The sequence below is a fragment of the Convolutriloba macropyga genome, chromosome 9 (assembly GCF_964194025.1).
Source record: "Convolutriloba macropyga chromosome 9, txConMacr16.3, whole genome shotgun sequence".
Classification (NCBI taxonomy): Eukaryota; Metazoa; Xenacoelomorpha; order Acoela; family Convolutidae; genus Convolutriloba; species Convolutriloba macropyga.
The window spans coordinates 41998493-42018530 of NC_134476.1; the positions used below are offsets into that span (position 1 = coordinate 41998493).

Consider the following 20038-nt stretch of genomic DNA (forward strand, 5'->3'; position numbering starts at 1 on the left):
GGGAAAATTTTAGTTTTGACGTCAAAGCATTTCAAAAAATTTGCAATGGGTTCTAATATACTGTAAACCAAATACGATTAGTAAAAGCGCACTTTTCAAACTTACAAAGAAGTTAAACTCGGCCATTAACACTCAGGTTGTTATATTCTGTTGAGAACATCTTTGTTAAAGTGACTTCAAACTATTTCAAAATGAAAATTTATCAGGAATCAGACAAAGAATTAAAACACAAAGAATCGTTCAATGAAAAAACTTAGACCAAAATTTTATTTCAAATTATCTGTCTTTTTTAAGAGATTCATTTTTAAAAAGCCATAAAAATAACTTCGATTTGTCAAATCAAATTAATTGCGAATCAGATAAAATTGAAAACATAGCCTGCAGATTAAAGGGATGGCTGCGAAATAGACTGCTTTCCGTATAATTAACAGATTCAGATATAACTTATCGACGCCGCTCAAAAATCTTTGTCAAAAAACACAACAATAAACTAATAAAGCTCGTTAAAATTCATTGCGCAGAAGTCTTTTTATTAGGCACCTTTATTAAACACATGATTTCCTGTTACTTTACAATAATTCAAAAACATAGCAGGACAAGTCCTGACGTACAATTCAAAAAAACTTTCATTGACTAAACAGAAAACTAGACCAAAAACGGGATATGAATGGATTGGGAAAACCATTTAGAAAAAACTCCGATCCAAACAACCGAAAAAACTGTAAAAATCAAAGTGAAATTGCCGCATGTGAACAAAAAACCACTAATGAGAAAGCGAATTTTTGTTCAAACACCGTTTTCTCACTCTACTTTAAATTCAGAGCGAAAAAATTTCACGCCGCAAAAACACCCGCTTTTCCGCTCAACTTCCTGTTTCGGCGTGACCAAAATCACTACTCCAATTTGACTTCAAAAATCATGAAAATGTGTGAAAAGATCTTAAAAAAACATAGCCGGATGAATTCCGGAAACGACTCGAAGGAGAAAATTGCCCATACTTTTGACTACACAACTAGAACAACTATTGTGAACCCTGAACCTCCACAAACGCCATAAAAAATTCAAGGAAGAATAGAAACGGCATTCAAAAACAAATTGAAAAAAAAAAAAACTAAAACAAATAAAAGAGTTTTTTAAATTAGTACAAGGAAACATAAAGCCGAGTAAACTTCCTTTCCAATTAGGGCAATGGAAACTTACAAAACAATGGGCATAATAGGCTAAGATTAAAAAAAAGAAAAACAGCAAAAAAAAGAAAAAAGGTTTAAAATTTCTCAATTTTTCTGTCAATTTTCCGAAGAAAAGAATGATTTACACCAATAAAACTTTCATCAACGGAGAGTGAGAATTGACGTCACGCGGGAAAACAAGAAAGAACGTTAAACGGAACAAAAAAAACACGACCACCACAGATATAAAAACAACTAAGGAAAAGAGCAAAAATCTTTTCAATTTTAACAACTCATAAATGCAGAGCAAAAAAATTATAGGCAATAGCTCAGCAGAGATAATTGCGAGAAGGGCCTTAAGACAAAGTCATGTTAATAATTGAAATTGAAAGTTGAATTCATTCCAAATTGAAATTCAAATAAAATGAAAGTAGAAAAACAAGTGAATTTCCTTATTTAGCACTGGAGGTTCAATAAATGCTAAATAAGGTTTCAGGAATACAATGTAACAATTATAAAAGGGACGATGTCAAATACAGAGTGCTAAAGTAGTTATTGTAAGTCAACAGTTGATGTGGCAAACTTCCTCGCGGTACGTAAAACAGGTTCGCAGCTCTCATGTGTCCGCTAGTTGAATCACTTAGCGTTGTATATTCCAATGGGTTTTTAATATACTGTAAAACCAAAATATTATTTGCGAACAAATAAGATTACTGAAAGCGCACCATTCAAACTTATGAAGAAGGAAAATCTGCCATTGATTTTCAAGAAACAACCGTAATTGAGAAATCAAAAATCTGCAATCCCAACGACACGTTGGGAAAGCACAAATCAGAGCATAAACCGACTATGTCAGAAGAATTGATCTCGAACAACAGGCGGGTGCCCCGCCGGGATTCGAACCATTGACCGCCCGATTCGTAACCAGATAGACTGCCGGCCCACCGACTATCACGCCCATACTGTTTCTATGCTGCAACCCACTTTGTATTAGCAAAGCTGGTTGCTAGTTAGTTGTATTGCTATGAAATTCGTTCAAGAGCAATAAATAACATGCAATAGAACTATAGCATCAATAATTGCGACAAAAAGTGTCTGAAGCTAAAAGAGGAGGTTAATGACATATTGTACAAAAAAAAACATCGAAGTTCATAATTAAAAGTTGAAAATTTGTTTCAAATTGAAGTTCAAACAAAATGAAAACAGAAAAACAAGTGAATTTGGTTATTTAGCGTTGGTTAAAGATTCAAAACATATTGAATGTGAAAATATTGTTAAAAAGGCCACTTAAGCTACAAACCCTCACTTAATTTTGGACTTAACACCAAAAATACGTGAATTATGAAAGACACAAATTTAGGAACCTCATTGCACAGAAATCCTTATTCAATTAAATCAAGGGAAAATGTAGAGAAAAGAATTCAAAAATTTGGACAAAAACACGAGGAATTCAACGCAAAAAAGGGACGATGTCAAATACACTAAGTGCAAAAATTTCCGCTCAAAGATTAAAAATCCAAAAATTTACTTCGAAAATCGAGAAAATGTTAGTCGATTTTGTATTGAAACTCAATGTTTTGGCACCAAAATTATTGTAGCATCAATTTCAGAAGGCTACATATTGATGCAGCGTAAATCAAAAATAATATCTAAATTTACAAGCAAAAAATTGGGAAACATCGACGAAAAACGGCTATAAACGGTTTTCTACGTGCTATTCTCTCGAAAACATTTTTCAAAGTCCAAAAGTCACCCACTTCACGCAACGCATGCGCAAAAAACCTCACTCGCTCAGAAATAATACACACGGCAATTTTACTCACTTTCACTTTTAGGTGAAAATATCAAAATGCCGCCCGAACTAAGTATTTTCGGTTAACAAGATCTCAAGAAAACCAATATTCCTCTTCGAGTTGTAAAAATACAGTGCAATTCAAATTCTTCGAGGTATCGCAGCTATTAATTCCAATAAAGCATAAAGGAGTTAAATAGCAATTATAGATCAGGGTTTGTATTCTTGTGTCTGTGGGGTGGTGTGGTGTGACTTACGCCCATTTTCTCGAGTGACTTTGCGAGTACATCTGCTCCCTTCTTCTGATTCACAAATATAATGATGGGGGGATCGAAGCCCTTCTCCAACAGCTCGACCAACTTCTTCCTATCAACACACAGTCAGTGTTTTCACAACACCACACGCGAATAAATGTTACACAGGCGTTGTAAGTACTTAAGATAACATAACACTGCGCTATCCCTGCTGTTGCCGTCAGGTTGTATAGCTTACGTGACTGCTGAAGTACCTGAGAACTTAATAATCAATCTCTTTGCCGTTCGAGATGTTGGCTAGAATTTGACATTGACTCCTGAACTGTCACGTAACAACTTTACACTGTCGCGCATCACCGAGTTCATTGTGCCTTTTAGCATTCTATTTAAGAACTCCAGGAATTGTAAATAATAACTCCAGAGTTTCCACAATCTAATTATAACTTGGAGCATTTCTGAGTGTTAATCTGCGGTATCTTATCGCATTCGGTGCATGTGGAGTTAAGTTGTCTGTACAAGTTCACTCGTGCTTTCACAGTGAGTACGCTTTGTTGCTTCTCAGTTAGCAGTTGCTAGGCACGTGTCTCTAAACTATTTGAATTAACTTCTTTTCCCGTCAATTATCAAAAATACTATCCTAAAAATTTTAGGGGGGAATGGAGGAGGACTTAGTAATGTGTACACGACAATCCTGGGAACACCAGAGACAGAGAGAACCAAACACGTAAAATTACGCTATACATATAGGCACACAAAGCTTAAAAATTATAACCATGAGAACTAATTTTTTCATTAACATCTTTAACACTCTTATCATCAAATGATATTTTATATTGTTCTCTTGTAGTTAATTCATGCTTCTCATTTTCAATCGTAAAATTAAACATAGCCGACAGATTGTCGGAAAACAGCCGCCGTTGACGCTCTAGACGCACATCGGGATTGAAACAGAAAAAAAGAAGAGATTGTAATTGACACAATTTTTTCCTAAGTTTCAAAAATTGTTCTAATTCAGTGTGCAGTTTCTGTTAGATTCTAAACCTATGCTTATTTCAGTTTCTAATCTGAAGGGTATTAAGCTTAATACTAATATCAGCAAGCAATCGCTCTAATGAACTTTGATAACCTAATGTACTATGACTTAATGACCGGGCTTTATCGGTTTATCCCGATTCTTTTGATTTTGCTCTTTAACCTTAACTGTATTTATTACATTACAAAAAAATTTTAATGGGCTCTAATATACTGTAAACCAAATATGATCCGTAAAAGCGCACTTTTTAAACTTTAAAAGACAGAAACCTCCGCCATTAGCATTCAGGAAAAAACCGTTCTTAAAAAATCAGAGATGTGCGACCCAAACGACACAGTGGGAAAACATAAGTCAGATAAGTCTAAGAAACCTATCTGAACATCAGAACAGCAAAAATTTAGTTTTCAGGACGAAAAAATTAAGTTTTGGCGTCACAGCAATTCAAAATTGCAACGGGTTTAAAAAAATACGGTAAACCAAATGTGACTAGTAAAAGCGTACTCTTCAAACTTTCAGTGACGGAAACCTCCACCAGTTATTGCCCATTACTGGCGAGTGATTCAATCAGTCTATAACTGAACATTTTGCCTATAAAACTGATGGATGAATCAATAAGCATTGTATATTGCAATGGGTTATTAATATACTGTAATTCAAAAAATTATTTGCGCAGAAATAAGAATTGTAAAACCGCACTTTTCAAATTACAAAGAAGGAAACCTCCACCATTAGCATTCAGGAAATAACCGTTCTTAAAAAAACAGAAATGTGCGAACCAGACGACACAGTGCAAAAACATAAATCAGATAACAGTCTAAGAAACCGAACTGAACTTTAGAACAGTGAAAATTCAGGTTTAAGAGGGAAAATTTTAGTTTTGACGTCAAAGCATTTCAAAAAATTTGCAATGGGTTCTAATATACTGTAAACCAAATACGATTAGTAAAAGCGCACTTTTCAAACTTACAAAGAAGTTAAACTCGGCCATTAACACTCAGGTTGTTATATTATGTTGAGAACATCTTTGTTAAAGTGACTTCAAACTATTTCAAAATGAAAATTTATCAGGAATCAGACAAAGAATTAAAACACAAAGAATCGTTCAATGAAAAAACTTAGACCAAAATTTTATTTCAAATTATCTGTCTTTTTTAAGAGATTCATTTTTAAAAAGCCATAAAAATAACTTCGATTTGTCAAATCAAATTAATTGCGAATCAGATAAAATTGAAAACATAGCCTGCAGATTAAAGGGATGGCTGCGAAATAGACTGCTTTCCGTATAATTAACAGATTCAGATATAACTTATCGACGCCGCTCAAAAATCTTTGTCAAAAAACACAACAATAAACTAATAAAGCTCGTTAAAATTCATTGCGCAGAAGTCTTTTTATTAGGCACCTTTATTAAACACATGATTTCCTGTTACTTTACAATAATTCAAAAACATAGCAGGACAAGTCCTGACGTACAATTCAAAAAAACTTTCATTGACTAAACAGAAAACTAGACCAAAAACGGGATATGAATGGATTGGCAAAACCATTTAGAAAAAACTCCGATCCAAACAACCGAAAAAACTGTAAAAATCAAAGTGAAATTGCCGCATGTGAACAAAAAACCACTAATGAGAAAGCGAATTTTTGTTCAAACACCGTTTTCTCACTCTACTTTAAATTCAGAGCGAAAAAATTTCACGCCGCAAAAACACCCGCTTTTCCGCTCAACTTCCTGTTTCGGCGTGACCAAAATCACTACTCCAATTTGACTTCAAAAATCATGAAAATGTGTGAAAAGATCTTAAAAAAACATAGCCGGATGAATTCCGGAAACGACTCGAAGGAGAAAATTGCCCATACTTTTGACTACACAACTAGAACAACTATTGTGAACCCTGAACCTCCACAAACGCCATAAAAAATTCAAGGAAGAATAGAAACGGCATTCAAAAACAAATTGAAAAAAAAAACTAAAACAAATAAAAGAGTTTTTTAAATTAGTACAAGGAAACATAAAGCCGAGTAAACTTCCTTTCCAATTAGGGCAATGGAAACTTACAAAACAATGGGCATAATAGGCTAAGATTAAAAAAAAGAAAAACAGCAAAAAAAAGAAAAAAGGTTTAAAATTTCTCAATTTTTCTGTCAATTTTCCGAAGAAAAGAATGATTTACACCAATAAAACTTTCATCAACGGAGAGTGAGAATTGACGTCACGCGGGAAAACAAGAAAGAACGTTAAACGGAACAAAAAAAACACGACCACCACAGATATAAAAACAACTAAGGAAAAGAGCAAAAATCTTTTCAATTTTAGCAACTCATAAATGCAGAGCAAAAAAATTATAGGCAATAGCTCAGCAGAGATAATTGCGAGAAGGGCCTTAAGACAAAGTCATGTTAATAATTGAAATTGAAAGTTGAATTCATTCCAAATTGAAATTCAAATAAAATGAAAGTAGAAAAACAAGTGAATTTCCTTATTTAGCACTGGAGGTTCAATAAATGCTAAATAAGGTTTCAGGAATACAATGTAACAATTATAAAAGGGACGATGTCAAATACAGAGTGCTAAAGTAGTTATTGTAAGTCAACAGTTGATGTGGCAAACTTCCTCGCGGTACGTAAAACAGGTTCGCAGCTCTCATGTGTCCGCTAGTTGAATCACTTAGCGTTGTATATTCCAATGGGTTTTTAATATACTGTAAAACCAAAATATTATTTGCGAACAAATAAGATTACTGAAAGCGCACCATTCAAACTTATGAAGAAGGAAAATCTGCCATTGATTTTCAAGAAACAACCGTAAAAGTTGAAAATTTGTTTCAAATTGAAGTTCAAACAAAATGAAAACAGAAAAACAAGTGAATTTGGTTATTTAGCGTTGGTTAAAGATTCAAAACATATTGAATGTGAAAATATTGTTAAAAAGGCCACTTAAGCTACAAACCCTCACTTAATTTTGGACTTAACACCAAAAATACGTGAATTATGAAAGACACAAATTTAGGAACCTCATTGCACAGAAATCCTTATTCAATTAAATCAAGGGAAAATGTAGAGAAAAGAATTCAAAAATTTGGACAAAAACACGAGGAATTCAACGCAAAAAAGGGACGATGTCAAATACACTAAGTGCAAAAATTTCCGCTCAAAGATTAAAAATCCAAAAATTTACTTCGAAAATCGAGAAAATGTTAGTCGATTTTGTATTGAAACTCAATGTTTTGGCACCAAAATTATTGTAGCATCAATTTCAGAAGGCTACATATTGATGCAGCGTAAATCAAAAATAATATCTAAATTTACAAGCAAAAAATTGGGAAACATCGACGAAAAACGGCTATAAACGGTTTTCTACGTGCTATTCTCTCGAAAACATTTTTCAAAGTCCAAAAGTCATCCACTTCACGCAACGCATGCGCAAAAAACCTCACTCGCTCAGAAATAATACACACGGCAATTTTACTCACTTTCACTTTAAGGTGAAAATATCAAAATGCCGCCCGAACTAAGTATTTTCGGTTAACAAGATCTCAAGAAAACCAATATTCCTCTTCGAGTTGTAAAAATACAGTGCAATTCAAATTCTTCGAGGTATCGCAGCTATTAATTCCAATAAAGCATAAAGGAGTTAAATAGCAATTATAGATCAGGGTTTGTATTCTTGTGTCTGTGGGGTGGTGTGGTGTGACTTACGCCCATTTTCTCGAGTGACTTTGCGAGTACATCTGCTCCCTTCTTCTGATTCACAAATATAATGATGGGGGGATCGAAGCCCTTCTCCAACAGCTCGACCAACTTCTTCCTATCAACACACAGTCAGTGTTTTCACAACACCACACGCGAATAAATGTTACACAGGCGTTGTAAGTACTTAAGATAACATAACACTGCGCTATCCCTGCTGTTGCCGTCAGGTTGTATAGCTTACGTGACTGCTGAAGTACCTGAGAACTTAATAATCAATCTCTTTGCCGTTCGAGATGTTGGCTAGAATTTGACATTAACTCCTGAACTGTCACGTAACAACTTTACACTGTCGCGCATCACCGAGTTCATTGTGCCTTTTAGCATTCTATTTAAGAACTCCAGGAATTGTAAATAAGAACTCCAGAGTTTCCACAATCTAATTATAACTTGGAGCATTTCTGAGTGTTAATCTGCGGTATCTTATCGCATTCGGTGCATGTGGAGTTAAGTTGTCTGTACAAGTTCACTCGTGCTTTCACAGTGAGTACGCTTTGTTGCTTCTCAGTTAGCAGTTGCTAGGCACGTGTCTCTAAACTATTTGAATTAACTTCTTTTCCCGTCAATTATCAAAAATACTATCCTAAAAATTTTAGGGGGGAATGGAGGAGGACATAGTAATGTGTACACGACAATCCTGGGAACACCAGAGACAGAGAGAACCAAACACGTAAAATTACGCTATACATATAGGCACACAAAGCTTAAAAATTATAACCATGAGAACTAATTTTTTCATTAACATCTTTAACACTCTTATCATCAAATGATATTTTATATTATTCTCTTGTAGTTAATTCATGCTTCTCATTTTCAATCGTAAAATTAAACATAGCCGACAGATTGCCGGAAAACAGCCGCCGTTGACGCTCTAGACGCACATCGGGATTGAAACAGAAAAAAAGAAGAGATTGTAATTGACACAATTTTTCCCTAAGTTTCAAAAATTGTTCTAATTCAGTGTGCAGTTTCTGTTAGATTCTAAACCTATGCTTATTTCAGTTTCTAATCTGAAGGGTATTAAGCTTAATACTAATATCAGCAAGCAATCGCTCTAATGAACTTTGATAACCTAATGTACTATGACTTAACGACCGGGCTTTATCGGTTTATCCCGATTCTTTTGATTTTGCTCTTTGACCTTAACTGTATTTATTACATTACATTATTCAATGCGTGAAAGAAATGGAACTCCATTCAGTTGAAACAGTGAGTGAGGCAAGTCAGAAGTAAAAAGTGAAGGACGTGATTTACGTAAAAACAAAAACGTGATAAAAAGGTAAAGCTAATTAAAAAACATAGCAGGACAAGTCGTGACGTACAATGCAAAGAATTTTTATTGACCAAACAAAAACTAGACATAGAACGGACTATGGGTAAAATGGGAAAACAATTTCTAAAAAAAAATAGATTTTTTCCAAAAAAAATTAACTGAAAATCAATGTCAAAATGCTGTCATGTGAAAAAAACCACTAACGAGAAAGAGAAACTGGATTCAAACAAAAAACTAAGCCTAGAATGAACTATGAATGGATTGGGAAAACCAATAAGAAAAAAACAGATCCAAAAACATCGAAAACATTAAAAATCAAAGTGAAAATGCCGCATGTGAATAAAAAAAACATTAGCGAGAAAGCGAATTTTTGTTCAAACACATTTTCCCACTCTACTTTAAAATTAGCGCAAAAAATTTAAGCCACGCCGCAAAATCACTCGCTGTTTCGCTCCACTTCCTGTTTCGGAGTGACCAAAATCACTACACCAATTTAACTTCAAAAATCATGAACATAGCCGGCAGATTGCCGGAATAGCTGCGAAAGAATAGACTTGCGTGCCGTTTGCTAGAGATAGAAAAAAATACAGATATAAGTTGAAAAATTTATCCACGCCGCTCAAAAAATTATGTAAAAAAACGATTAATTAAAAAAGCTTAATAAAATTCATTGCGCAGAAGTCTTTTCATTAGGGACCCTTATTACACATGTGAGTTCCTTTGCCCTTAAACTTAAATTTTAAAGTGCAAAAGTCATTTTATTGAGTGAGGTGTGTCACATACGATCAAAATCTATTCACGCATGAAACTTTTACTAGAGAGAGTGAGAAATCGTCAAAAGCAGTTAGTGAGAGGAAGAAGTCATTCAGAAAATTTGACTTTCCAGCTTTGAGGTGTGAACAAATGCAAAACGAAAAAAAGAGCGTCAGACGACAAAACAAAAACATAGCGGGACAAGTCCTGACGTACAATTCAAAGAATTTTCATTGACTAAACAAAAAGCTAGGCCTAGAATAAACTATGAAGGGATATGGAAAACCATTTAAAATTACAGCGAAAAAAATTCACGCCGCAAAACCACTCGCTTTTCCGCTCCATTTCCTGTTTCGGCGTGACCAAAATCACTACTCCAATTTGACTTCAAAAATCATGAAAATGTGAGAGCAGATCTTAAAAATAAGACAGCGCCCCAATACAATTAAATTCTTTGAATTGTAAAAAAAAACCAAGAGCACCGCAATATAGCTCCGCTCAGCTTACAGCTTCGCAGCTATAAAAATGTGTGAACAGATCTTTAAAAACATAGCCGACTAACGTTGGGCGAATTGCTCTCAAACGACCGGCTGCCTTTGTCAGTAGCTAGCCACGGGGGGAGGGGGTGCACCGGGGGCTGATGGGGGCAACACTGGGTTGGGGGGGGCAACAGCGCGGTGGGCGGTGGAAGCAATAATGGGGGTGGGGGGGTGTGTCTCAACCTCTAAGAACCGCCCTTCACACCATAAATGTAAGTATAAGTCTCCACAACAGTTTGATCTGAAACAGAGCTGAAAGGCTCTAAGAGCACTTAATGCACGCTGGGCGCTACCTGTTTATCCCGTTTTTGAGGACGAAAAGTCAAAAGCGTCAGACGAAAAATCGGTCAAATGAAAAATCGCATTAAAAAAGACCGACAGAACTAATATAATTGATACAAACTTTGAGAGATACAGACTTTTGCACTTTAATCAAACTTCGTGTTAGAGCAATTGAAAAAGACAGCCCCCAATAAAATTCAAATTCTTTTGTAAAAAAAAGGAGAGCGCCTAAATAATAGCCGTTTGAGAGGCTGACGGCGGCTATTAATTATACATTTACTTCGATTATTAAAATACATAGCCGGCAGACTGCCGGAATAGCTGCGAAAGAATAAAACTTCGTGCCATATAATAGAGATAGAAACAGATACGGATCTGAATTGAAAAAAAAATTGACGCCGCTCAACAAACTAGGTAAAAAAACATTCAGCAATAAATTAAGAAAGCTTGTTAAAATCCATTCCGCAGAAGCCTCTTATTAAGCACCTTAACAGCACATATGAGTTCCTTTGACCTTAAACAAATTCAAACAAAACAAAACTTAAGTTTAAAAGTGCAAAGTCATTTTATTGAGTGAGGTAAGTCACGTATGATCAAAATCTAATCACGCAAATAACCTAAAAACTTTTGCTAAAACGAGTGAGAAATGACGTCACGCGCGCAAATGCCGTTAATGAGAGGAAGAAGTCATTCAGAAAATTTGACTTTTTCAGCTTTGCTGTGTCAACAAATGTAAAACGAAAAAAGAGCGTCAGACGACGAAACAATAAAAATAGCCGGAAGAATTCCGGAAGCGACTCGAAGCGTAAAAAATTCATGAACAAAACCGTAATTGAAGCGGAAGCCATTATCTTTTGTATTAAACTTCTCCAGGTCTGCTCTAAAAATTGGTGAAACTTAAACCACTGTCACCAAGAGAACCAAAATTTTATATTATTGAAAACGGTTGGTAACGTTAAAAAATACGGAAATAATCTGGTCAAAAAACCTGATAGTCTGAAAAAGCCTACAAGGTTATCAATTGCCCTCAAATAACTCATGATTCTAATCTGAAAAAGATCGCGAAAGCAAACGGCAGATAATAATCTTAGAAACTAAGTTGAATCTTTTACAAAATTTAAAAATCAGAAAACACCTATAATTACACTTCTAATAACTGTAATAAAGACAAAAAACAGCACACACTTATTCCTTGTTGAATATATGCTAGAAAACATGATTTCATATTAATTCAAAAATAAAACTGATCATAGAAAAGACATAAGCAGCAGAAGAATATTGAAAGGCAAAAATCGTTTAAGTTAAAACCAAGGCCGGAAGAATAAGTCATAAGCGGACATTTTGGAAAAAAGTTTGCTATAAACTCTCAGTACTGCCTTATGTTGAATGAAATCAATTGCAAACCAAAGAAATGACAAACATCTAAGAAAAAGCTGAAATCATTCATTTTTAACAACTGAAAAAATCAAAATACCGAAAATAAATGTAGGTTCCAGGAGAAAACTAGAATGATACTAACTAGAATGTGAAGAATATGGGCGCAATGTAATGAACACAGCAACAAAACGACATTCTTGATTTTTGAAAGTTCAAATTCAATTAAAAAACTCAAAAAAAAACAAAAAAAATTCATTGTTCAGCATTTGAAACAAAGAAAAGATAAACAGTTATCCGATACAAAGATCTATCCTTCTGAAGAGAACAAAAAATAGGAAAAAAAGAATTCAAGCATACGAAACATTCAAACATATTGCAAAAAAATGGTCAAAAACATTTATGAAAAAGTTTTGACTGTTTTTCAAAAACTTAACGCCAAAAGACGATTGAATTTTTATTGAAACAAAAATTAAGTCCCTCATGTTGCACAAAAAAACTATTTCTAGTAATCAAAACCAAAATACAAACGAAAAACTGACAAAAATCGGAAAAAAACTACCAAAATCGGATTAGCATATGTGCAATTTTATAAAAACAAAATTACATCGAGGTAGAAAGAGGCGTCGAGTATATGAATTATCAAAAAGAAGTTGCCATATTAACTGATTTTTGACAAAACGACGGTTAAAAGATCCATAAATAATTGAATTAATAGAAAAAAAGCCAAAAATTACCTAAAAATCAAGAAATATGTGCCAATTTTTAACTTGAAACGCATTTTCAGGCTCTGCAAAACACTGTGGAATCAATTTCCGAGGTTGACATTTCAATATAGTATCGCATAAAATTTATTTCTACAAGAAACCAAATTAAAAGCAAAAAATTAGGCTACTTAGACGAAAAAAACCGGCTAAAAACGGTTATCTGTATGTGCAATTCAGTCAAAAACTACTTTTCAAAGTCAAAAAGTCATTTACTAAACACAACGCATGATCAAAAAATTTCTCTCGCTTAGCGAAAATCTGTTCACCAAGACAGCTTTTCTCACTTTCGCTTTTAGGTCAAAATGCCGCGTGAACAAATCTACTTCCTGTAAAAAAAGACCGAGAGAAAACCAATACTCCTCTTCGAGTCTTAAAAAACCAAGAGCACCGCAATATAGCTCCGCTCAGCTTACAGCTTCGCAGCTATGATAAATAAATCGGATCCCGATCCGGAATCCGATCTTAATTGGTTTATAAGATCATCTGGCAAATTAGATCTGGGTGGTGTTCTTATATCCATTCTTTGTTTTAATTAAAAATATAACGCCAATAATAATCCCATTAATTGTATCATTATTATCTGATTCAACAGGTAAACCATTTTGAGAATGGTTTGGATTTTGAAAATGATTTTGATTTAAAATATTTCTATGGCCCTCACTACTGATTTTTCTGTTATAAGATTTTGTCCAAAATAGCGTACTTTTTTGTGTTTATGTTTCTCTGTGTCTCTGGTGTGTCCAGGATAGTCGCCTAATCATTAGTGGACGAAGACGCAATGAGATGTAGAAAGAGCTAGAGGGGGTGGGAGGTACAGACTTTTTCTGTTGTTCAGTCATCATATGCACCACTTGTTCCACCCTCTCAGTAGGTTTGCCCACACTCCCAATGTGAACAACAGCCGGTCGCCGCATGTATGTCTTGGCCAGTCTCTCCACTGCGGGAGGCATTGTAGCCGTAAACATGACAGTCTACAAAATAAAACCCAGTGAAACGAAACTTGATACACCTTGCCATGTCATGCAAGATCTTGATAACCCTTGGAAAACTTGAGACATCTTGCCAAGATCTTGATAGATAAATAATTCTGGTGACACCTTGATAAGATCTTGACAAGATCTTATCAAGATATGTCAATAAATTTTCCTGGCGCACCTTGATAAGATCTTGATAATTCTTGAAGCATAGATTTTGTTTGTAAGCAACCTGGAGTGAGGTGGTGGAACCGGGAATCGAGACAAAAATTTGCCATGACCAGAAAATCTTGGGACCTTAGTGGGGGCCTTCTCGGTGGCGGTCCTGTATAAGGTGCGTACTATGTACATACCGAGCTAGTATCCACTTAAAAATTTATTATAATAAAAAAGCGGCTCATTTGTCGGTTAATAAACTAACGGGAGCAGTATTTTCCATTCTTGACATTTCATGCTAATTCTTGATAATTCTTGCTTAATCTTACGATTTCCTGCTACATCTTGTTTTTGGTTGCTATTGAATCTTTAATACTTGATATATCTTGCCATGTCATGGTTAATTTTTCTTGGAAATCTTGCCAAGTTCATACATATCTTGATGTTTTCTTGGTAGGCACCATGGCAAGATCTTGGCACGATTTACCAAGATTTAGTATGTTTCTTATCAAGATGTACCAAGTTTCGTTTCACTGGGCACACCACAACAACGTCCTATTTGAACATAACTAAATCTTCTGTTAGCTCAGTAACCCACCCAATACTTGGCAGAGAAATACAAATAGCAATTACAAAACACATAGAATAAAGAGCTGACAAAAATGAAATCCATTTAATTTAATTAAGTCACAGTGCCCTATTTGGGTGTCCTATCAAGTGTCACTTCGTAGTATCAACACATATAAAATACCTCCTAATTAAGAACTGATAAAAAAATTACTGCGAGAAAATCAGAAGAAATAGTCAAAAAATCAAACGCAAAATTCAACAAAATTGCTCAATTTTTAACAAAATATCAATTGAAAGACAACCCAAACTGCTAGAACAGCTAATATCAACCACAAAACTCTCCAAATGATAGAAACAAATGCAAAATGGTATAAATAGAAGTGTTATATTCGCTTCGGATGGTTAAAAATGCTTCCAAACACTATCAATAGCTTACGTAATTAAAAGAAACAACTTCGACTGAAAAAAGTTGGAGTTGAAACTAGAAAACTGCTTTGAAAAATGAGACATGAACAGAAAACCTAACTTTCTACTCTCTGCTCTTCAGGATTCTTCAGCAACTTGACCTAAGCATTTTTCACGTATTTCAGTCGTAAAAAAGATTCTTCGAATTGGAAGAAAGGAGAGCGCCTAAACAATAGACGTTGAGATGCTGACGATGGCTATTAATAAATAAACCTTTCACATCCCAATTACTCGCCGCTATTTGCTATGCAATTTTTTCTTTCCACATGGTGGGACAGTATTAAACAATTTGCCTTCAATAAAAAAATAAATGTCATGTTTATCATAAAACTGTGTATTCTTTTTAAAAAAAATTGTCCTTTTATTGGTTGGAAAAATACTGAAAGAAATGTGAAAAGAAATCAAATATCTGTCGTTAATCAAACAAAATGATAAATCTTCTTGGATAAAAAGCAAACAATGATACAACAGACGCCGATGCAGCCTTACTATTCCGGAAAACTTTCTAAATGGACGATAGATATGATGAGTTCAATCAATGGAACAGATAGCCGCAAAACCGCTCAATGCAACCGAAGCATCAAATGGAAGCGAAATAAAAACATAACCGACTAAACGTCGAAAGAATTGCTCTCGAACGACTAGTGGGAGCTGTAGTGAACTGCAGCCTGCTCCAGTCGTGGGGGGGGGGGGTGATGGAGGGAGGGAGCCTAAATGGGACTAGAAGTTCAGAAGTGGGCTTCAAATAACCACATTAGAGGTTAACACCACTATTAAGATTTAAATTAAAAAATGGCAAGAGTTTCGGCGCACTTTTCATTTGACTTTTAGTATCAAATTGCCGCCAATTGAGTTCAGCTGCTTGAAATTGTGATTGAGAGAGAACTTTAGATCCCGCGAAACGCAAAAAGTCAAGGGCGTAAAAGTCACTCGAAAAGTCAAAATTGTCAAGCGAAAATTTTGCATAAAAACATAGCCGGTAGAATACCGGAAACGACTCGAATCGTCGTGCATTATAATTTCTAACCTAACCTTACCAAAATTAGACAAGAGAAAAAAAACAAAAGTAGCCCAACAAACCACATTAAAGTGTTTTAAAATGCCGACAATTTTTTAGGTGCGGGGGAGCTATGTGGGGTGGGTGGGTAGTGCTGGGGTAGTTGCGGGGGGGGGGTAGGTGTTGGGGGTGTAGATAGGTGGCGGGGGTGGGGGGGTTGTGCGGTGTATAGATAATTAGGGGTAACTTATATAGGAACAAAAATTCTCAAAATGACCTCTTCACCTTGAACATTACCAGCAGTTCCTAATTACTATACATTACAAACGAAGCTACTGTTAAAGTCCAATGTTCGAAAACAGATGTCAGCAATCTAAAACGGAGGTAAATGCTCGAACAGAAAGAAGTCAAAATTCAAGTCATGAACAAACTTGCTTTCTGCTAAAAAAAAACCTGTAGAATCTCAATGCTCCTCTTCGAGTCGTAAAAACCTTTAGAATCTCAATACTCCTCTTCGAGTCGTAAAAAAGACACACACGTTTACAATAATTGCTATGAACTTCGTTCAAGAGCAATTAAACAATTGGGATGTCAGAAAAGAATTAAGAGTAAAGTCAATCCAAATTTAAAATGAACGAAGAAGCCTGAAAAGACTAGGACACGTCATACGAATGCCTGCGGTGAGGAACAAAATTCGCGGTGTTTTGGACAGACAAGGAAACAGGAACAACTTCAAAACCGAAAAAAATTCCGATGCACTTCGTTCATCTTAAATTTGGATTGACTTTGCTCTTAATTCTTTTCTGACATCCCAATTGTTTAAACTAGCAAAGGAAGCATGGTGGCGTGTCTTAGAATCTAACAACCACAACCGAAAGATGTGGAAGAGCATGATACGTGAGGAAAGGATCATATAACTCAGTGGGAAAGACCCAACAGAACGAATGGAAGGAAGAGCCTCAGGACACAAGCTGTTGCGAAGGAGCGCCAATGCACAGAATGCGGGATAGGGTATCGCTCAAGAGCAGGTTTGGCGAACCGACATAGAAACTAACAAAGAACTACAACTGCCCACAGATGTGAATGTGGAAGAGAAATCAAAGCATATACGAACCTGAAAAACCATCAAAACAAATGGCAAGGAGATACGAGCCCTACGAAATATGTCGCCCAAGAGTACGAATGTGAAAATGCCATACAATACAGCCGGTCATAAACCGTTCCAGACAACAGGAGCGGCATGCAGAACCATCGGAGAACCAACTGAGTGACTACCCTTACAAGACAAGACAAAACAAGACAAGACAAAACAAGACAAGACAATGGAACTGATGGCTGCAAGTACGCTCAATGGAATCATCAGCCAACGTCACTCCTTAGATATTACGACCATCCGAAATCACAGCGAAAATCCAATCACTATAGCACGATTGATGAGGGGTTAAATCTGGCGGCATCTGGCTGAAGCATGAAGAGGCTGGCCTCAACGGGGTATGAAAAAGGCTCAAATTGGTACATAGCCCACAGATTGCCGAGAAAATAGCCGCGATAGACGCTTGTGGCCTACCATGAATTGAAACAACTAAAGAAATCAGATTGACAGATCGACTACAAGCTTTTTAATAGACCACTAGACGTTTTGGGTTAGATTCGGACTGTCATTTTTATGAGACACATTTGCTCTACAAGGAAAAAGCCCTAATAGAGCTTTTTCAAAAAAATACTTGATATTAAAACAAGACTCTATTACTCAGGAATAAGGGCATAAAAGTTTGGCACTACTTAGATGCACTAGTAAATGTTCATAAAATTTGAAGTTCCAAAAGTGAGTTCAGAAGTCACATTTTTAGAGAGGTAAGTCACGCAATTGACCTAAAAGCAGAAATGACGTCACGAACACAAATTTTAACTGCAAAGCAGTAAAAGTCACTGAAGTCATTGAAAAAATCAATTCCGAGAAGTCAGGGTAAGACGAAACAAAAATCTGTTAGAGAATTTTAAAAAATTAGGAGCATAATAATAGCCGCCTGGTAGTGCTGACGCGGCTATTAATAAAACATAACCGACTAAACGTCGGAAGAATTGCTCTCGAACGACTAGTGGGAGCTCTAATCAATTGCAGCCTGCTTCACATTAAACTTAGGAAGCCTCAATAGGTGCTAAAACGCCTCTAGTTTTAAAGATATTTTAAACACCGCAGAAAACACAACCCCATTGGCGAGGGGTTCAATCTGGTTGTATCTGGCTTGAGCAAGGGGGCAGTAAAAAGGAGCGGCGTGCACAATCGTTCTTTAAGAACTTTCTGCCTGCTCCAGCGTTCTACAGAGGCATTGCTTAAAAGTACAAATACGGCTGACTACATCATCAAAAAGGCAGCTCAGAAATTTAATGCCTTCTGACTTTGCCAAATTATACAGTATTTTTCAACGAGAAGTCCAACCACTCCAGCCAGCAAAAATCTAGAACAGAACTTTCTGGAAAAATAATTGCTTATTTTGCCACACATTTATATTAATTAATACAAGCTGCAGCTCCGAAAGCAGTACTATTCAAACTATCCACCACGTCATCTGTAATGAAACTGAAGAAAGCAAACATCTTATGGTAATTAAAAACTGAAAGTGAAGTGAAACTAAGTAAAAAAAAACTGGCATCAGAAAAAATTATTTTTGTCCACGGCAGATTAAATCTGCTTAAAATTACTCACTTATCATCAACAAAAATATCTCAAAACAATTAACAATTAAACTTAAGGTCATCCAAAACGAAACATAGCCGGCAGATTGCCGGAAAATAGCAACCAGAAACAACAAGATAGGCAGATTGACCAAAGGTCATTTAGTAGACCACTAGATTTTTTGGGTTAGATATGTGCTGTCATTTTTATGATACACATACGGTCTATAAGGAAAAAAACCCTAAAAGTGCTTTTTCAAAATTGAATTAGGGCATATAAGTTTGGCACTAATTAGATGTACACTACTGACCTTTAACTAATAAATGCACAAAAAGCGAATTCAGAAGCCATTTTTCTGAGCGAGGTAGGTCACGCAATTGACCTAGAAGCAGAAATGACGTCACGCAGACAAATTGTAATTGCAAAGCAGTAGAAGTCACTGAAATCATTAAAAAAGTCAGGGAAACAAAATCTTTTAGACGAAGTAAAAAAAATTAGGAGCGCAATAATAGCCTCCTGGAACTGCTGACGCGGCTATTAATAATTTGAACACCAGAACTCAAAATTCTAAAACAAAATTGAAGATGACATCAACAGCGGAAAAAGCGTTCAACAAGGTACAATGGCGAAATTAGTTGAAATCGAATCCAAAAATGTATCATTTGCTTCAAATGTTTAAAAAAATCTTTAAAAAGCCATGATATAGGTCTTTAATGGGAAATAGCCCCGAGGTCAAATAACAATAGAAAAAAACCAAATAAAAACAATGAAAGAAACCAGAAAAAATTATCGGAAAAGCATTAAAGAGACTAAATAATAATAACACAAAAAATTAGCTAACACCTTCTGAGAACAAATAGCGTTAAAGTCACAGAGAGCAGTAGGTGCGGACTAGAACAACCAATGAGACCAGCCAATAATGACAATAAATGATAAGAGAGCAATTTAAACAAAAAAACTAGCACAACTCAAAAATTCGAACTGAAACCACGGCAACAAAGTAACATTACGAACTCGCAAAAGTTAAAAATTCAATAAGAGGTCTAAAATTGTGTCGAAGTCATGGAAAGTATCAGATTTGAACTGAAACAACTGAACCGATTAAAAAAATAGTCCCTATTATTTACAATTGCTCTAAGGACAGGTGGGAGGTCAAATCTATTCCAGCCTGATTCGCTTGGGGGGGGGGGGGGGGGCCTTAATCCAATTTAAG

The 20038-nt window shown here is 35.5% G+C and overlaps 1 protein-coding gene across 3 annotated transcripts in view; it reads right to left on the bottom strand.

Annotated features, from left to right (window-relative positions):
- Positions 1-20038, bottom strand: part of LOC142345791 (putative ATP-dependent RNA helicase DDX23) — a 160511-nt gene that overhangs the window by 11087 nt on the left and 129386 nt on the right. The window contains exons 14-15 of one of the 3 annotated variants that reach the window (XM_075398148.1): positions 13806-13957; positions 7948-8056 (exon numbers count right to left, since the gene is read on the bottom strand). In XM_075398148.1, coding sequence (XP_075254263.1) covers positions 7948-8056; positions 13806-13957 — 261 coding nt within the window. Of the gene's footprint in view, positions 1-7878; positions 8057-13689; positions 13958-20038 lie in introns of those variants that run through there. The other 2 variants (XM_075398145.1, XM_075398146.1) reach the window with 2 other exon arrangements.